This window comes from Numenius arquata, chromosome 7 (assembly GCF_964106895.1).
Source record: "Numenius arquata chromosome 7, bNumArq3.hap1.1, whole genome shotgun sequence".
Taxonomy (NCBI): domain Eukaryota; kingdom Metazoa; phylum Chordata; class Aves; order Charadriiformes; family Scolopacidae; genus Numenius; species Numenius arquata.
The window spans coordinates 34,652,610-34,668,068 of record NC_133582.1 but is presented as its reverse complement, the minus strand read 5'-3'; the positions used below and the strand labels follow the sequence as shown (position 1 = coordinate 34,668,068).

The 15,459-nt window shown below is 33.5% G+C and overlaps 1 protein-coding gene across 4 annotated transcripts in view; it reads left to right on the top strand.

The window, feature by feature from the left end:
• LRRFIP2 (LRR binding FLII interacting protein 2) overlaps positions 1 to 15,459 on the top strand; it is a 58,479-nt gene that overhangs the window by 22,212 nt on the left and 20,808 nt on the right. The window contains exons 5-16 of one of the 4 annotated variants that reach the window (XM_074150599.1): positions 2,562 to 2,627; positions 4,610 to 4,645; positions 5,305 to 5,370; positions 6,781 to 6,855; positions 7,655 to 7,702; positions 7,788 to 7,832; positions 9,245 to 9,292; positions 9,398 to 9,451; positions 12,181 to 12,288; positions 13,945 to 13,989; positions 14,675 to 14,788; positions 15,231 to 15,302. In XM_074150599.1, coding sequence (XP_074006700.1) covers positions 2,562 to 2,627; positions 4,610 to 4,645; positions 5,305 to 5,370; positions 6,781 to 6,855; positions 7,655 to 7,702; positions 7,788 to 7,832; positions 9,245 to 9,292; positions 9,398 to 9,451; positions 12,181 to 12,288; positions 13,945 to 13,989; positions 14,675 to 14,788; positions 15,231 to 15,302 — 777 coding nt within the window. The remainder of the gene's footprint in view (positions 1 to 2,561; positions 2,628 to 4,609; positions 4,646 to 5,304; positions 5,371 to 6,780; positions 6,856 to 7,654; positions 7,703 to 7,787; positions 7,833 to 9,244; positions 9,293 to 9,397; positions 9,452 to 12,180; positions 12,289 to 13,944; positions 13,990 to 14,674; positions 14,789 to 15,230; positions 15,303 to 15,459) is intronic. The other 3 variants (XM_074150600.1, XM_074150601.1, XM_074150602.1) reach the window with 3 other exon arrangements.

The following is a 15,459-nucleotide window of genomic DNA, read 5'->3' as shown; positions in this document are numbered from 1 at the left end:
CACATATTCCTTTCTGTGAGTCAAAATGAATATGCCCTGATCTTTCAACAGAACAAAAGATACTAAGGTGCCTCAGCTAGTTGTCCTCCTTGAAATTTTGTAAGTTGGGTTTATTATTTTAACTGTCATTGTAGAACAGAACTACCTATAGAACTTATAATTGATCAGTTTGCTTAAGCTTTGTTCCTACAATAGAGGAGAAAATCTGAAATAGGTATGAGACAACTGAGGATGATCATCTCTATTAGGGCTAAAATAACTTCATAAAATGTTCACAATCTGACTGGAGTAATTATATACTAAATTTCTTAATAATGTAATTTTGTAAAGCTTTCGAATTTTTTTCATTTTTACTTGAATTTCTTAATTTAAAAAATCTTGTACTTTTTTCTACATTAATACAGTAATTAGAAAAAAGATTGACTACTGAATGGTAACTTAATTATATTTACAGTTTTACAACTTTACCTTATTTACAACTTTTAATGTAGTGTGTTGGCATACTCACCCAAATCGGGTGAAATCATGGTTCTAACTTGAATGAGTTCCCTTGCCAAAATAGATTATTCAAAATAATAATAGCATTATTACAATACATAGCATTAAAAGTGCTAACAGCATGTTGCTCGCATTTGCTTGCTTTTAGGTTGTTATCTTTTTCTCTTTTTTTTTTTTCCTTCTGAAATAACTCTGCATTTCTTCTTTCTCAGGAAGATTCAGAGAGGGCCAGGTATTCTCACTGGTCCAGTCGACATTCATATTTGTTTTGTGTTCAAAGTGTATACTTTGCCTTTTCCATCATGGCCTTTAAAAAATAAAAAAAAAAATGGGGTTTTGGTTTTATTTTCTAAGGGAGCAGATGATGCTCTAAGTCTTCTAAGGATTAGCAGTTTTAGAGTCAGTATTTTAAGTCAAATATAATGTTAAAGTTCATCTAGTATTTTTTTTCCATCAGTATTAAGAAGGTAGTTTATTTTTATATATTTCAATCTTTGCATTTAAAAAGAATCTTAATTGTCACATTTTAATTCTTTGACTATGTTTTTACTATAAATGCCTCATGCTTTTTTCATCTACTACATATATTTCTTTACAGTATATTTTCATTTCTGAAAATAATTACTAGGTGTTTGGAAACTGCTTGGAAATACGTAGTTCAGCAACCAATTATTTGGAATAACGTGTAATAACAAGTTTTAAGTGTCATCTTTTACTGTTATTCCAGTCTAATATGGTTTATTTCTTTTTTAAAAGCTGACTAATTGTACTCGCTTAGGCTTCAGATATTGCCAACTAGTAAGAATTAATTGGCTTGTCTTGAAATGGTGGAGTACTGCATGAGATTCTTACAGAAGTTGTCAATTGTTTTAGGAATACTGCTCCACATCAAATCTAGTGGTCAGATGTGGAGGTGCTATTAATGATCAAACACTGGTCTACTTTAGATAAGCCTAATAGGGGAAAAAAGAAAATCTCCCATTTTCCCTATCTATCTCAGAAATCCTGTGAACAGGCAAATTTAACTTAATAAACTAAATGCTGCTGCTGGCTCAGTTATCCTGAATCAGTGCAATTGCAGAAAATGAGTAGTACTGGTTTGTAACTTGGGCTTTCATTCCAAACTGATGCTAATGGTAGTCTGCTCACCGTTGTGTCGTTTCTTGCTCTTTAAATATTACTGTGTCTCTATAATATTGGGGGGGCGGAAAAAGTAGTAGTACTTTAGGATACAATTTGAAGAAGAGTTTGGCATGAGGCAGGGTTTTATTTCTTTGAGAATACGGGGATTCATTAGGGGCAAAGACTTACCTGAATGATAGAATGACTGCTAATAGAAGTATTTATGGTATTGTATAGGCTCTCCTGTATCCTCTTTAGGTCATATACGGTGCTAAAGAATTGTTTTATTGAAGGTTTGTAAACATTTTCCTGTTTTTAGTAGATCTGCCTAGAAATCAGCCTGTCATTGATCTGGATATATAGGCCAGGAGAGGGACAAATTGCTAAAAAGGGTTGGGTTTGTTTATTTCTGAAAGGTGGAATAAGCTGTTTCTTTGTGGGACTTAAATACCATGATAAATCATAGTCACTTATAAGAGGTTTCAGTAATTAAATGTAGTTTTTGAGTAACTGAATTCTGCGTCTCGCAAGTCCTGGTGTTAAGTGTTTCTGCAATTTATCACAGATATTTTTACCAAATAGATTGTTTAAATCAGGTAGTGTTAACTACTTTGCAAACAGTAAGTGGTTTACAGGAAAAGCATGTAAAATATGCTACATGGCAACACTTAACAAACTTGTGAGCTGGTACAGGTTTGCTTACATCTGCTCTTGCCTTAGTTAACATGCAAAACATGCTAAAACAGATTAGGTAATTTACCCTTGACTAAAGCATAGGGCGTGAGCTCAGCAGATAATTGAGCTCAGTTTTGGGGGGCTTACACAGAATTTCTTTGACTTCATTGGTTATTTTGTGCCTTTCAGCGAAGATGAACAGTCGTCATTAGAGCTTTGAAAAATCATTTTATATACTGATATATTTTTATAATTTCATTTTTAAGAGTTCTGTGGATGCCAGTGGGTCTCACAGAAGCAGAGCAAGTACCTCCAGAAGGAAAGATCTTGTGGTGTGTAGCCTGGAATGAGCATGCTTTGATATGTTCACATTATAACGTTTCCTGTATCTCCTTCCCAAAGCAGTAGTTTGGTGAAAGCATGCTTCTTTATAGAAAATGCTATTATCTGGACTGCTGCAACGATTGATGTAATCGAACACTTTGTGATAGCAAGTTTGAGGGCTCAAAGAAAGTTTTAAGTGTTCTGTCTTGAAGATAACTTCAAGTTTGAAGGGAATTGGTCTCTCCAGTCTCTCTCTTCTAGTGTCCCCACAAAGAGAAGTAAAAATAAATTTGGCAAAGGTTGTGCATCAAGCTTGATAGGTACAAAGATACTGCTAAAAGTTACAGCAGGAAACCATTTTTTTTTTTTCTTGATTATGTAGTCCTACAGTCAAGGTTGGAATACAAACAGAAATTTTACTTTTTCAGAATTGGGTATTTCTGTATATTTTGTGGTATTCCTAGTTGAGGCAACTTAAATATTCGTTAGTAGACTGTTAAGCTGTTAATAATTAAGGTGTAAGTTGAGTGTTGTGATGATAATGATTATCTTAGTGATCTGTCTCCATTTTCTGATGGAAAGGTTGCTTATTGGTAGTTAATAATTAAAAACTATTTGAAAAAGAATAAATGGTTAATTTGGTTAAAACTGATACAGTGTCCAGTGTGTCTTGTACGGTAATACTTTTAGCAACACAAAAAAGTACCATAAGCTGTAAATTACATTAAAAATACTAAATTATTATTTAATATAGTATGAATATTGGATATATTGGAACTATTGAGGTAATATGAAAACTGTATGAAATAATATGAACTAAACCTGGCCTGTATTAATTTATAAACACATATCAAATCTGAAATTAGGGAATTTTTGGTGTTAATTTGATCTCTATAAGGAATTTTCAGACATAACAATAGACAATTTTTTTTCTTGTAATCCTCCCAGTAGTTCTCATCTTGAAAATTACACTGGGTAATACTCCAGCATGGTATTAGTATATCATGTAATGTTCTCAAACTACCTTCAATTTTTGTTTTGCTTTTTAATAAAGCTTAGGGTGATACTAAGTAACATTTTGGATTGTGCATTTACCTAGAGTCAGAATAGCTAAGTTATACCTGTGAAATTTTAAATGAACTGGAAAATACAAGCTTGCTTTGAAAATGTAAGATTTGTATGTTTTAAAAAAAAAAAGTATAAACTCCACAAATTTTGCTGCTCTTGAGTGACAAGAAACATGGGGACATTGGCTAAGCTATTGTTACAAAGCTGTTTTTGTAAGTATTGTTGAGTTGCTGAGTCTGGTAGACCAGTAGTCGCTTTACATGCAGGTGGCCCTTTCATCCTGCTATTCCTCCTTTTTCACACACTTGCTCCTTCTGAAAACACATTTATCCCTCCTTTTCCCCACCTTTGATTCCTCCCCTGAACCCAAAATGCTATTGCCCTGCATCCCCTAGTGTCTTCCATACCCTGTAGTCAGTAACCTGCCTCAGTCTGCAAGGTGACCTGGAGAAGCCCCCATGTCATGATGGGTTTCACATGACATCAGGGATGACTGATGGTCCTCTGGGCTCCTTTGCCTGTGTGGAGATGAGCCTTTTACCACATAGCCTAACAAATGCTGTCTCAGTTAAATACAATTTCAATACAAATTATGAGACTTTGCTTAATTGTTTACATTCCTGTTACCAAAACCACATGAAATTTTTCACATAACCTAGGCTGTCCAAAATTATGTCACTCTTCAGAAATCGGGATGCTGTTGGGGAAAAAATAGGTTTTTATTAAAAAGTGTTCCAGCTTTTGAATGCCCTTTAGATTGGTTAAATGGCATTTGTTCATGGATAAATTTTCATAATTAATAGAATATGTTTTCTTGTAACTTCCTTTTAAGACTTTTTAGACGTTTTTGGAAAAAAGCTAGTTTCTGTATCTTTTTTTTTTTTAAACTTCATGATTTCAGTTTCATTTTCTTTTACTTCAGTGTGACAGTGCTAAGGATAGATCTACAAGATACTCGGTACCTCTATATTAATACTTTGCATGTATTTGACTGAAGACTGCTTTTGTGCTTTGTTTTTAAGGTGTGATGACACTAACTTTCTACTTTCAAATGATTGATTTAAAAAAGATATAAATTTGTACTGTCACACTTTCAGACCTAGAACAGCAGTACAATTCTAACACTTTCCATAGAATGCATGTATAAGCTTTCTCTGGGAGAAAATCTAATGAAGTCCCATATTACAGACAGCTGTCTCACAGTAAGCACTTTTTAGTATTCATCTGTTATTTCTAAACTTTGCAGTGAAGTGACATACAGATTAGAGCTGGAAGACACTAAAGAGTGTGTGTGTGCATATATTTATCTTCTCCATTTCCATATAGAAACTTTAGCTTAATTTAATGGAAAATTATTTATTGGTTTTACATTTTTTGTGAAATGTGAATGCAGGCTTAAGCCAAGTGTGTTAATCAGAGATAAGTATAGTTTCACTTATCACTTCATTTTTACACGGTGATAGAAGTGTGACATATTATTCTAATTATGTAGTTAGAATTTTCTCTTGTGTTTTCATTGTAGGTGATAAATATCTCAAATCCTTATACTTGACTTCTTTACATTTTAAGATTAAACATGCTGTTACGTAGTATTAATTTTCTAAATTTTATTCTTAGAGTCATGCTTACGGTGAATCTCATAATTCAAAGAGGAAAGCTGCTTATTCCCATAAAGATTTATTGGTTAGTTTTCTACTATAATATGTATTATAAATATACAAAGTGTGTAGTTGCATACTAATACAGTTATGGATAAATTTATTAGCTTGCTGACATATGCATAAGTGTTTTCAGGAAAAAAGAAACCTCTTGTATTGACCAAATTCTGACCTGAAGGTGAGTTGTGAAACGCACGGCTGTGGAATCCCATGGAAAATGGAATCGGCTGAACAGAAATCATGTTCTGTTGGAGGCCTCTGGAAGGCTCTTGGAAATATTTAAAAGTGGAACTTCTCTGCATTAAAGTTCTCCGTCCTCCCTCAGGACGGAGATGTGTGTTCTGTTATTTCCACTTTGCCCTTATCAGTTAGATACATTTTAAATGTAGATGTAAAGCAGATTGAATTAACCTTGACATTAACCCAGTGAAGCGTTACGAAAGCATGTGGATTGTGATCTTCCAAAAACTATTCTAGAAAGTTCAGTGTGTAACATACATGAATATAGTGCCAAGAAATTAAATATTTTTGATGTAATTTATCAGAGGGTTTTGGCACTGATAAAATAGTAGTTGCATCAAGGTTTGGGGGAGTTAGAGCAGCAGCCGCCTAACTCCCAGGAATTGAGACAACTGTGTTGACACAAGGCTGAAACAATTTTTATGTTTACTTATAATTATTTGTATTATAGCACTTCTCTGAGCAATTTTGAGGTGCTATTTTCCCATTTCCTCATAAATGCGTAATATGAATCTTTCTGCCTCCTAAGACATATTGAGATAGCGCTTCTTTTTGACACATCTTCGTCTCTGTTTTTCCTTCTTTGTGTATATCAAATTTTTCCCCACATCTGCATATGTATGCAATCTGTGTAGGAAGTGTCAAAAAAACCAACAGAAATAAGCTGAAGTGTAATTGCTAGACTTTCAGTACGCATGCTTGGTGTAAAGAACAGTGGTAGGGTACAGACTAATGCTGGTCACATCAACATCCATTCCCTATTAAATTCTTAGGAATTTCTGTCCTCTCTCCTCAAATTCTCTGATTCAGGGTGATATCTAATGGGGAAAAAAAAGATCAAGCAAGTCTTTGTGCTAATTATTAGCAAGTTTTGTCAAATATGTTTTTCGTGTATTTTATGCTGCACTTGCAAGGGTTTAGATAAACTTTTCAGGGTTTTCTTATTTATTAGGAAGAAGAACCTTTGGTTGGGTGGGACACTAAAATACAGATAATGCAGAGTACATAAGTACATAAGTTTGTGGGTTTTGCACTTTACTTGTGTTAGAAAGTTACATGGATTTTGAGGTAACGATAGGGAAAGCTTTTACAATGTTCTGTACAGTTGGTAACATGTGGGCAATGTTGAGAGAGAACTTTTCTTTACAAGATCTACAGATGCAACCTTTTTGTCTTTTCTTTTTTCCCCTCACAGAGTGGAATTTACTATGATCAAAGAAATTATAGCAGCCTTAGATATAGTAAACCAGTTCCTTCCTGCCATACTCGGGTCTGTCTTCTCTTCCTATACTAATGTTTTTAATGTATGGTTTTAATGTATGGGTTTTTTAATGTATATAAAATGTAGTAATAATAATGTATAATAATGTATATACATGGGTTTTCGTACTTATGCTGTAAGAACCAAACTTGTCTCTCTTTCCTTCCGTAACGCTGCAAATTATTACATCTAATAGTAGTTACAATTGTATTTCTTGCCTTTAAGGGTTGGCTTTTATAAAATGAATGGATATCATGCAAGGTATTTTGTGTTATCTATATGTGGGGCTTTAAATTTAAAATAGCTCCTGTTTCATGATTGCTGTATGATATAAAGAAAACAACTAATTGCTGGAGCATTTGCTTTTTCAAAGTCCTGTTTTTAAAAAACGATAACAACAAAAAGTCTTAAGTTTAGTGTCAATGTGCTACGTTTTTTCTACAGGAATATAAATCAATGGTCTGTTGTGAGATGGGTAGTGTCTTCCAGTACTTGCAGCTACTGTCATGGTCAGGTTGAAATAAGTAGCTAGAGGAAATCGACATGTCTCTTGAAAACTACCTAATTTCTTATCATTCTCTTCTTTATCTTTCTTTACCATCTAATAAAAATACTAGATCACTTTAGGTTATGATTTTAAGGATAATGAGTTTTCTTGGAATGTTTATCCACACATTTCATAAAGTTCCTGCCTGTTATAGATGTCAAATTTAGTATTTCAATATTTTAGAACTTTTGGGGAATATAGACAAAAAATGTAACGTACACTGAAAAGTGTTTCTGACTTTTTCTATTCATCACACTACAGTCGTCTTCTCTATATAGTGATCCAGTGGCAACAACTAGGAGTTACAGGGTTAGTACAATATAAAATAATATCTTGCCTATCTTTATATGTTTGAATGGCCCTCAGAAATATAAAATTACACTTCTCTTTATAGGTATCTCCTTCTGTAAACACTGGTTTGATAAGAAGTATCAGTTGGGTTCGTAAGCAACGTTTGCATGGTTGCCTTAAACTTGTATTGTGTAGTCATGAGGCTTGGCAGTATTACATGTGCATTCTTTTTCCATATTTTAAAATAAAGTTGCAGCTTATATGTATCATTTTGTGGAGGCATTCAATTTAATGTTTTTAACGCTGTTAAATTGCCTCTTCTAAAATATTTTAGTAGTTGCTGGTTTACTGATCTTTTTGCAGACAAGCATAAAGTTTAGCATAAAGAGATTAGAACAAGTGAATCCAAGCATACTAAATAACAACTGCGTGTATAATACTGGAAAAAAATATTTAAAGAAGTTAAGCTAAGTGTTTGAACAGGAAATATAATTGCCAGATTTCAGAAATGTGTGGCAAATACACTTTAAATACTTTCAAATAAGGTGCTATATTTAAATTTAATAATCATAAAAAATATAGTAGGATTAAAACCAAACCTAATCCGCATATTTACTAAATAAAAAGTAGCTAGAAGTGCCATAAGACTGATTAAGTTAGCTCTACAAAATTTGTCGTGTTTTAAAAAGTGACATGGATGCCTGAAACTTTATGCCCTTTGCTGCTACAATAGTTCAACTTATACTGCCATTTAGAGACATACTAAACCAATGTAGGAAAACCTTCAAGTATTCTTATGAATTTTTGTTATGTAGTTACTGAGGTCTTGTTCTGCCCTTGGATTGCAAACAGAGAACTTTTTTGGCTTTGTGCATGTTCTTCAGAAAACATTAGAAGATCCAGGGAGAGAACAAGACCATAACGAATGCTATTACATATTATTCTAATATACATAGAATTATAATTTTTACTAGAGTTCCCTTCATAGATAAGGGGAAAGCAGCATGAGACTTATTTCATTTATTTTTTGGCCCAGAGCTGCTTTTATTATCCATTGCATAAATAGATTTCAGCCTTGCACCGTAGAACCATTTAGGTTGAAAAAACACCTTTAAGATTGAGTCCAACTGTAATGCATTCTCCTTCAGGAAACCCTGCCTGGGCAAGCACGAAGTAAAAGTGATAAGTGTGCAGTATAGCTTCACTTCCCAGGGTGGATTAAAACTTCTAATGCCTGCCCAACACTGAAAAACAAATTGTAATTTAAGTATTAATTTTAATTTTCTTCTGAAAATAGTTAAGATTGGATACTTTTTTTTAAACTACTTGGCAATTTTTCAAGGAAATTATTAGATTTATATTTGGAAATAGACATCCCTAATATTAAGAGGAAATGCTGCTGGAAACTCTTAAAAGTTGTTTGTCCTGTCAAAAAGTAATTTTTGCATACGTGGGATAAGATAAAGTACATTACAGTGTGTAAGAAATAAAGTATATAAGAGTGTGGCATAATTATTTCTGTGACTGAATATAAATGATATTTCACTCCCTATTTCTCAGGCATCGTTGTGTGGTGATGGATTACGTAGCTCATATAGTTCTCACACTGTAAGTGTAATGGGCTTTTGGTTGTTTCTTTCATTATGTTTTTTTTTTTTTTCTGGAAACAAAAATTATGAAAATTGTGAAAATTTCCTTCTAACTTTTCCTTAGCCATCTGAATATAGTTATTCTTCAAGATCAAGCTCAGTTCGCAGTAGTCCTGTGGTGAGCGTTCCTCTTGCATGATTTGCCGCGTGCTGTGATACTAACGCACAGTGATCATGAGCATTTACCACGGGGATCATTTTACTGACCAATACACAGACTCAATTTTTCAATTTCACATCAAAAAAATCCAATTTGTCAGAGATGTGGTATTTAGCAAGATGTAAAGTTTTAGTGAGAAGACAGTAAAGTGTAGAAGCAATTAGGAATTTGCTTTTCTAAACATCTTTTAAATGTTTGTAATGTATATAATTGGAAGCAATTGGTAACAGGAGTACTTGGTATGTTGTTGGAGTTACCACCTTATGTCATAGCTGGGCAGGCCCATGAGACTGTTACTACAATTTGTGCACAAAACCTGTTCTTTTTGGGAAGAGGACTAAGGCAGGCTTTGTTAGGTAAGTAGGTTAGGGTAAGTAGGTTATTTTTATGGTGACCAGTATTCAAATCTGAGAGAAATTTGTTCCTGGATCTGTATTGAATTAAAAGGGCCATTCCAAAGGTGGCATTTGTGCTGCAAAGTGATTTTAAATAGTTCTACCCCTTGTTTCTGCTGCAGAACAACTGTCGTAGTTTCATTGGTACAGCTGCTCGTTTGTCCCGCTACACAAAAATGTAGAGCAGTGTTCTGGTATAGGTTAAATTAAAATAATCTGTCCTGGTTTAATTTTTCACATAATCTTAACAATATTATAGAGACTAAACAAATAAGCCCAGATTTGTCAGAGACTGAATGTTTTTAGCTACAAAAGATGTCGAGTGAATTTTTGAGGGGGTAGGAAAAAGGGAATTTTGCTTTTGCTTTATTAAGTTCCAAAACTTAAGAGATACTAAACTAACAGCCATCTCTAAAGTCTCTTGAACTGTGAAAATACTATTTGTCTCCAGAGTTTCTCTTAACATTAAGATTCATTTCTTAAAAGTGCATAACTTAATCATATATAGGAATATATATATATCAGATCTCAGTATGTATATATGATACAATCAAGGCAAGGTACCATTCATTTACACTAGTGAATGTTTAATGAAGTTCAAAGTATTTGTTTAATGAAATAATTCTGAAAAAGGTATTGAGCAGACAAAGTAGAAGCTTATTCATAGCTTAACTTTCACTTTCAACTGTTGCTATGGTTAATATTTCCGTTTCACTCTGGATAGTGCATTGGAAGTTAGTTCAGTACTTGCTGGAAATTGAAAGAGAAACTAAGAGAGATGATGGAAACAACAGAGAGCACTGGTGAAACACCGCATAGTGCATTTCCATCTTAAACCCTCTGAGAAAGAGATTAGAAGTGCAAAAGGTATAGAAGGAGGAACAGCAAGGTTTATCAGACATACTCACTTTTCAACAGGAAAGATAGGTTGGTTTTGAATGAAAAAGAGCCCAATGTTGTCACAGATTATGTTTGCAGCCCTCAAGTTGTTCTTTTGCTATAAGCATAATTCATGTCAGCAGAATTCTGTTCAGCATCTTTATACATTGTGAAATGCAAGTGAAATAATAAAGTTTAGCCAACTTTCTGACTGTGAAAATTTATTTATTTAAAAATTGCAAAGATATTATTTAAAATGTAGATACAGTTATAGCTGGAAAACTCTTTGTCAGAGAAATAGAATATAACCGAGCAGTGACAAAAAGTACAAATTCTGTAGTCCTAAGCGCACATAAGCACCCAGACAGGTGTTCATCAGGAGATTGTGACCAGTTACATATAAACCAGTTGTGTAAAAAAAATCTCACTGTCTTTTAATCAGAATGAGATGAGGCTACATTGCTCATGTGCTTCAAGTACAAAGAAATTAAGAATTATTTTTAAAATAGGATAACGAAAGTTTATTTTTAAACTGTTCACTTGAAGATTTTTCTTTCATAAATCACTTAAAACTAAATATAATGTTCACAGCAGCCTTCTGCCTTTGGAGGTAGAATGTTACCAATTCAACATTTTTGATAAACCTACTCTTCTCATTAAATACTATGTTTAATATGCATAATGTTTTCTTAGTTAAATATTTCACTTGAATTCCCATGGCATTGTAATGACTGTAATGTGGTTAGATTTATTTTGCCTTTTTGACCACTGGAATTTTTTCCTCACCTTTTTAGGTGCCTGTCTGACATACTGCTTTCATGGGAGTAAGCTTGTTTTCTATTGTAAGGCCTCTTAAAATTATGAATGAGAGGAAGCCCAGACCAATTCATAATTAGTGTTGGGATTGTGTTGATTTAAAGAAAAGACAACATTTGTGGAGAAAAATAATAACTTTTATTTATCGACTTCTGAGGGTATAATCTATTTTTATGATATAAAAACCTTTTTTTAAAAGGTAATTTTTGTAGCTTGTGTTTGGCGTTATATTAGCACTAGACCCTTTTGTATCTCTGATTGTAGTGTTTTTTATATGACTAAATGAAGAAAATGAATCAATAATAAATGTTCATTGCTTTTAGATACTGTAAACTACAAGAATAATAAACATGTGAAGAGAGTTTAAAAACAATGCATAAGCTGGCTAAAGTGGTCATATTAGTGCGGCACATGTTTCATTAATGTAGACACATTTAAAATAGGAAAAATCTAAAAGAATAATTAAGATTTTACAACTGTTAAACTGTTAGAAAAGATAGAACAAACAGGAAATCCTAACTTCATTTTAAATAAACTTCTGTTCATTCTGTGGTATCATCTTCGGTTCTCTCTCACCCTTCTCCTTATCTTTTGAAGTACTCTGATTTTTCTGATCAACGTGAAACTGCTGCTGACTATTTCAGTCGTTCCAACCGCAGGGGAAGCATTGTTTCTGATGCAGATGATGTCCAAGGTTTGAATAATGTGAGTGTAATGCTTGTTGTTATACTGTGGTGAATACAGCAAACTTACTAACTTAATATCAGCAGCCTGCAACTGCTTGATGAGGTTAAGAGCCAAACTCCATCCTTGTGCCAGGCAATTTGACGAGGGGCAGCAATCTCACACTGCAGCTTAGGAGGTTCAGATGAGCCAGTGCAAGAACCTCCAGAAGGTTAACATTGCACTCTGACAGGTTACAGCAAGGTTGGGGAACCTCCATCCTCAGAAGCTGGTGAGATTTAGCTAGATAAAGCCACAGCTAACCTGGGCAGTTGGCAGCAGTTCTGCTTTGGAAGGTGACTGCTAGAGTGCCCTCGCAACCACTGTTTCTGTCATTCTCCATTTATGTGATTTAATATTCTTACAGTGCTGTGTAACGTGTACTGTAATAATGCCATGGTATTTATCATCTGTACATGCTTAAAGCATGACATAGACCGATCATTTCTCCAGCTTAAATTTTAGCGTTTTTTTCCTCTTAAGAAACCTGCTTTTCTGAAATAAATGCTTTGCTAAAACTAAAAGTGGAGGCTGAGACTGGCAATCATGGTACCTTCTCTTAATTTCTCTTAATTAATTTTACTACTAATATAATTATTATTATACATTATTATTAGATTCCAAAATTATATTTTAGGTTACTCTAAATTGATAGTTCAGATCAAGTGGATCCTAACATCATTTTACCATCACAATGGTGACAAATATTTGTAATTTATAATTTCAGTATGTCATTGCAGATGGTGAATTTCCATGGAAAAGCAATGTTGCTTCTGGAGAAACCACAATAGAAGGAAAAAGAAAGATCTCTTAAAGTAACATTTGTTTCTACTGTGATTGTACCAGAATTCCAAATCTCTTGTCCCTGGGCAGGGAGAAAAACAACTGTTTTTTAAGAAGCCAGATGTTTGAGATAACCATACTCAATGTATCATGATTGTTTTAGGAAATATGGCAACATGTTAATGTCTTAATTGAATTCCACCTATTTTTATCCATTAAAATGTAGGAAATGTACAATATAAGCGTGCAATATCAGAGTTTCCTAAATAAGAAGAGGGGGTGGTAGTTCTTTTGCTTAGGCTTCAATACTTAAAATATGAATTGAAATTATTCTGTAGGTTGCTGTTAATTAGTACACTTTAGTTACGGGCTTTTACCTGAGTTGGTTCTGTCCTGATGTAATTGCAGGTTTCACCAAAGAGATTGAAGGAACAAATGTGTTTTCTTATAACTAGGACATTCACACTGGTGTCACCACTTTGTCTAAAGTGCACTTGCATGAATCTTTGTGTTTGTTATGCCACCAAGTCTTGTAGTCACTACCCTGTTGAAATTTAAAATAGTGAAACATGTTTTGTTGATCAGTACTTTAATATTGGTAAGGACTTTTTAAAAAAGTTTCTGGCTTTTTCTTTACAAGCATTCATTTATTTTCCAGTTGAAGTTAAAAACTGCTTTTTCAGGCTGAATGTTTATTTTTCCTGTCTTGATCTGTGCTAACTTCTAGAATGTCTTTTTTTTTTTTTTCATTTTTGGTTCTTAAATATTTCTTAGTATCTTTGAACAGAAGATAGTACTTCAGTAGTCCCTCATTGCAAAATGTGTATTGTGATCACTTTCCCTTTACTCTTTCAGCTGGAAGAAAAGAGTGAAAAATCACATTCAGAAATATTTTCAAGGGTAAGAGTCTTTAATTTAAAAAATTAATGAAAGTCAATGTTCAGCTATAAATTTACAAGTATCAAAATAGCTCTAAAAGTATAAACGCTGTGTGTTTTTAGTAGAGTATATTTTAGTCATTTTTAAGAGCAAAGAGGTATTTTTAGACCAGTTTTTTATCTACAAAATTTATGTTTTGTCTCTTTTATTTCCCAGGGAAAGAACTTTATTCTTTAGCTTACTTTTAGCAAGTATTAGTTTCTTACAGAATTTTTCTGTGTGAGAAATACTTAGCAGGAAAGGTTGAATTTTAAGAGGCTAGGGCTATAAAAATTCATATGCTAGATTCCACTGGAGACTCTCCTGAATCCTGGGTGGCAGAAATCATAATTTTTAGAAATGTTTTAAACTTCTACAGTTTTTCAGCAGTAACAGCCTCCTTATATAAAGTCCTCTGGACAGAAAACTCAAAACTATAATGTTATGGTAACTGATGAATCATCAAAGAGAAACAAACACTTCGCCAAGAAAAAACATAGGTGCTGGGAAGTAATCAATGGGAAATCTTGTCTATAAGCTAATATTAAGAAATGGTAAGAACAAGAGAGAAAATGTTCTATGACTGTGAAGGAATTTATGAAGAGTAATGTCAAGTATACCAGAAATGACACCATGATTCCTGATACAGTGTTTTTCCCTTTTTAAGCCATCATCTCGCAATTCAGTAAGTGTAACTCCTCTGAGCGGCAACTCCTCTAGGAGAGGAAGCGGAGACACAAGCAGTTTGGTGGATCCTGATGCCTCCCTCAGTGAATTACGGGTAAACTGCATTTTCAGAGAATTTGGAGCTCGTTTAAACTTGTATTTGTGATTAGGAGGAATATTTCTTTCTACAGAACTTCTGGTTTCTTAATAGTAAGAAAAGTTATGAGGATGTAATTTTTATTCATAAAAGATTTCTGTATTTATATTGGTAATTGTATTTGTTGTGTGGATAAATTTTTATGCTGCTAACAGTTTAGCTCTTATTTTAATAAGACTTTGTCAAATTTGAAACAATTCTGTCCTATTTGAGATGGCTTGGATTCAAGGATATAAACAAAATCTTAATTTCCATCAAATTATTGTGAATTAATTATTTCTGTGAATTATTGCAGGCTTTGGCATTTGACAGAACTGCATGTAAATCTTTTTAATGCTTTTTCGACTACAAATGACTTCCCCATACTTCTTATGCAATGGTTCATTCCTATGTCCTGCAGGATATCTATGATCTTAAGGACCAGATACACGATGTAGAAGGGAGATACATGCAGGGACTTAAAGAACTAAAGGTATCAGGGCTCCTCCCAAGCATGCATTCTGTATGGGTATTTTTGGGTAATGGAGATACCACTGGTTCCACTAACTACATAAGGCTTTACTAACAAGTTTTTAAATTTCTTTAAAGCATGTATATAACTTTTAATGCATCATCTTGATTTTTGCCAT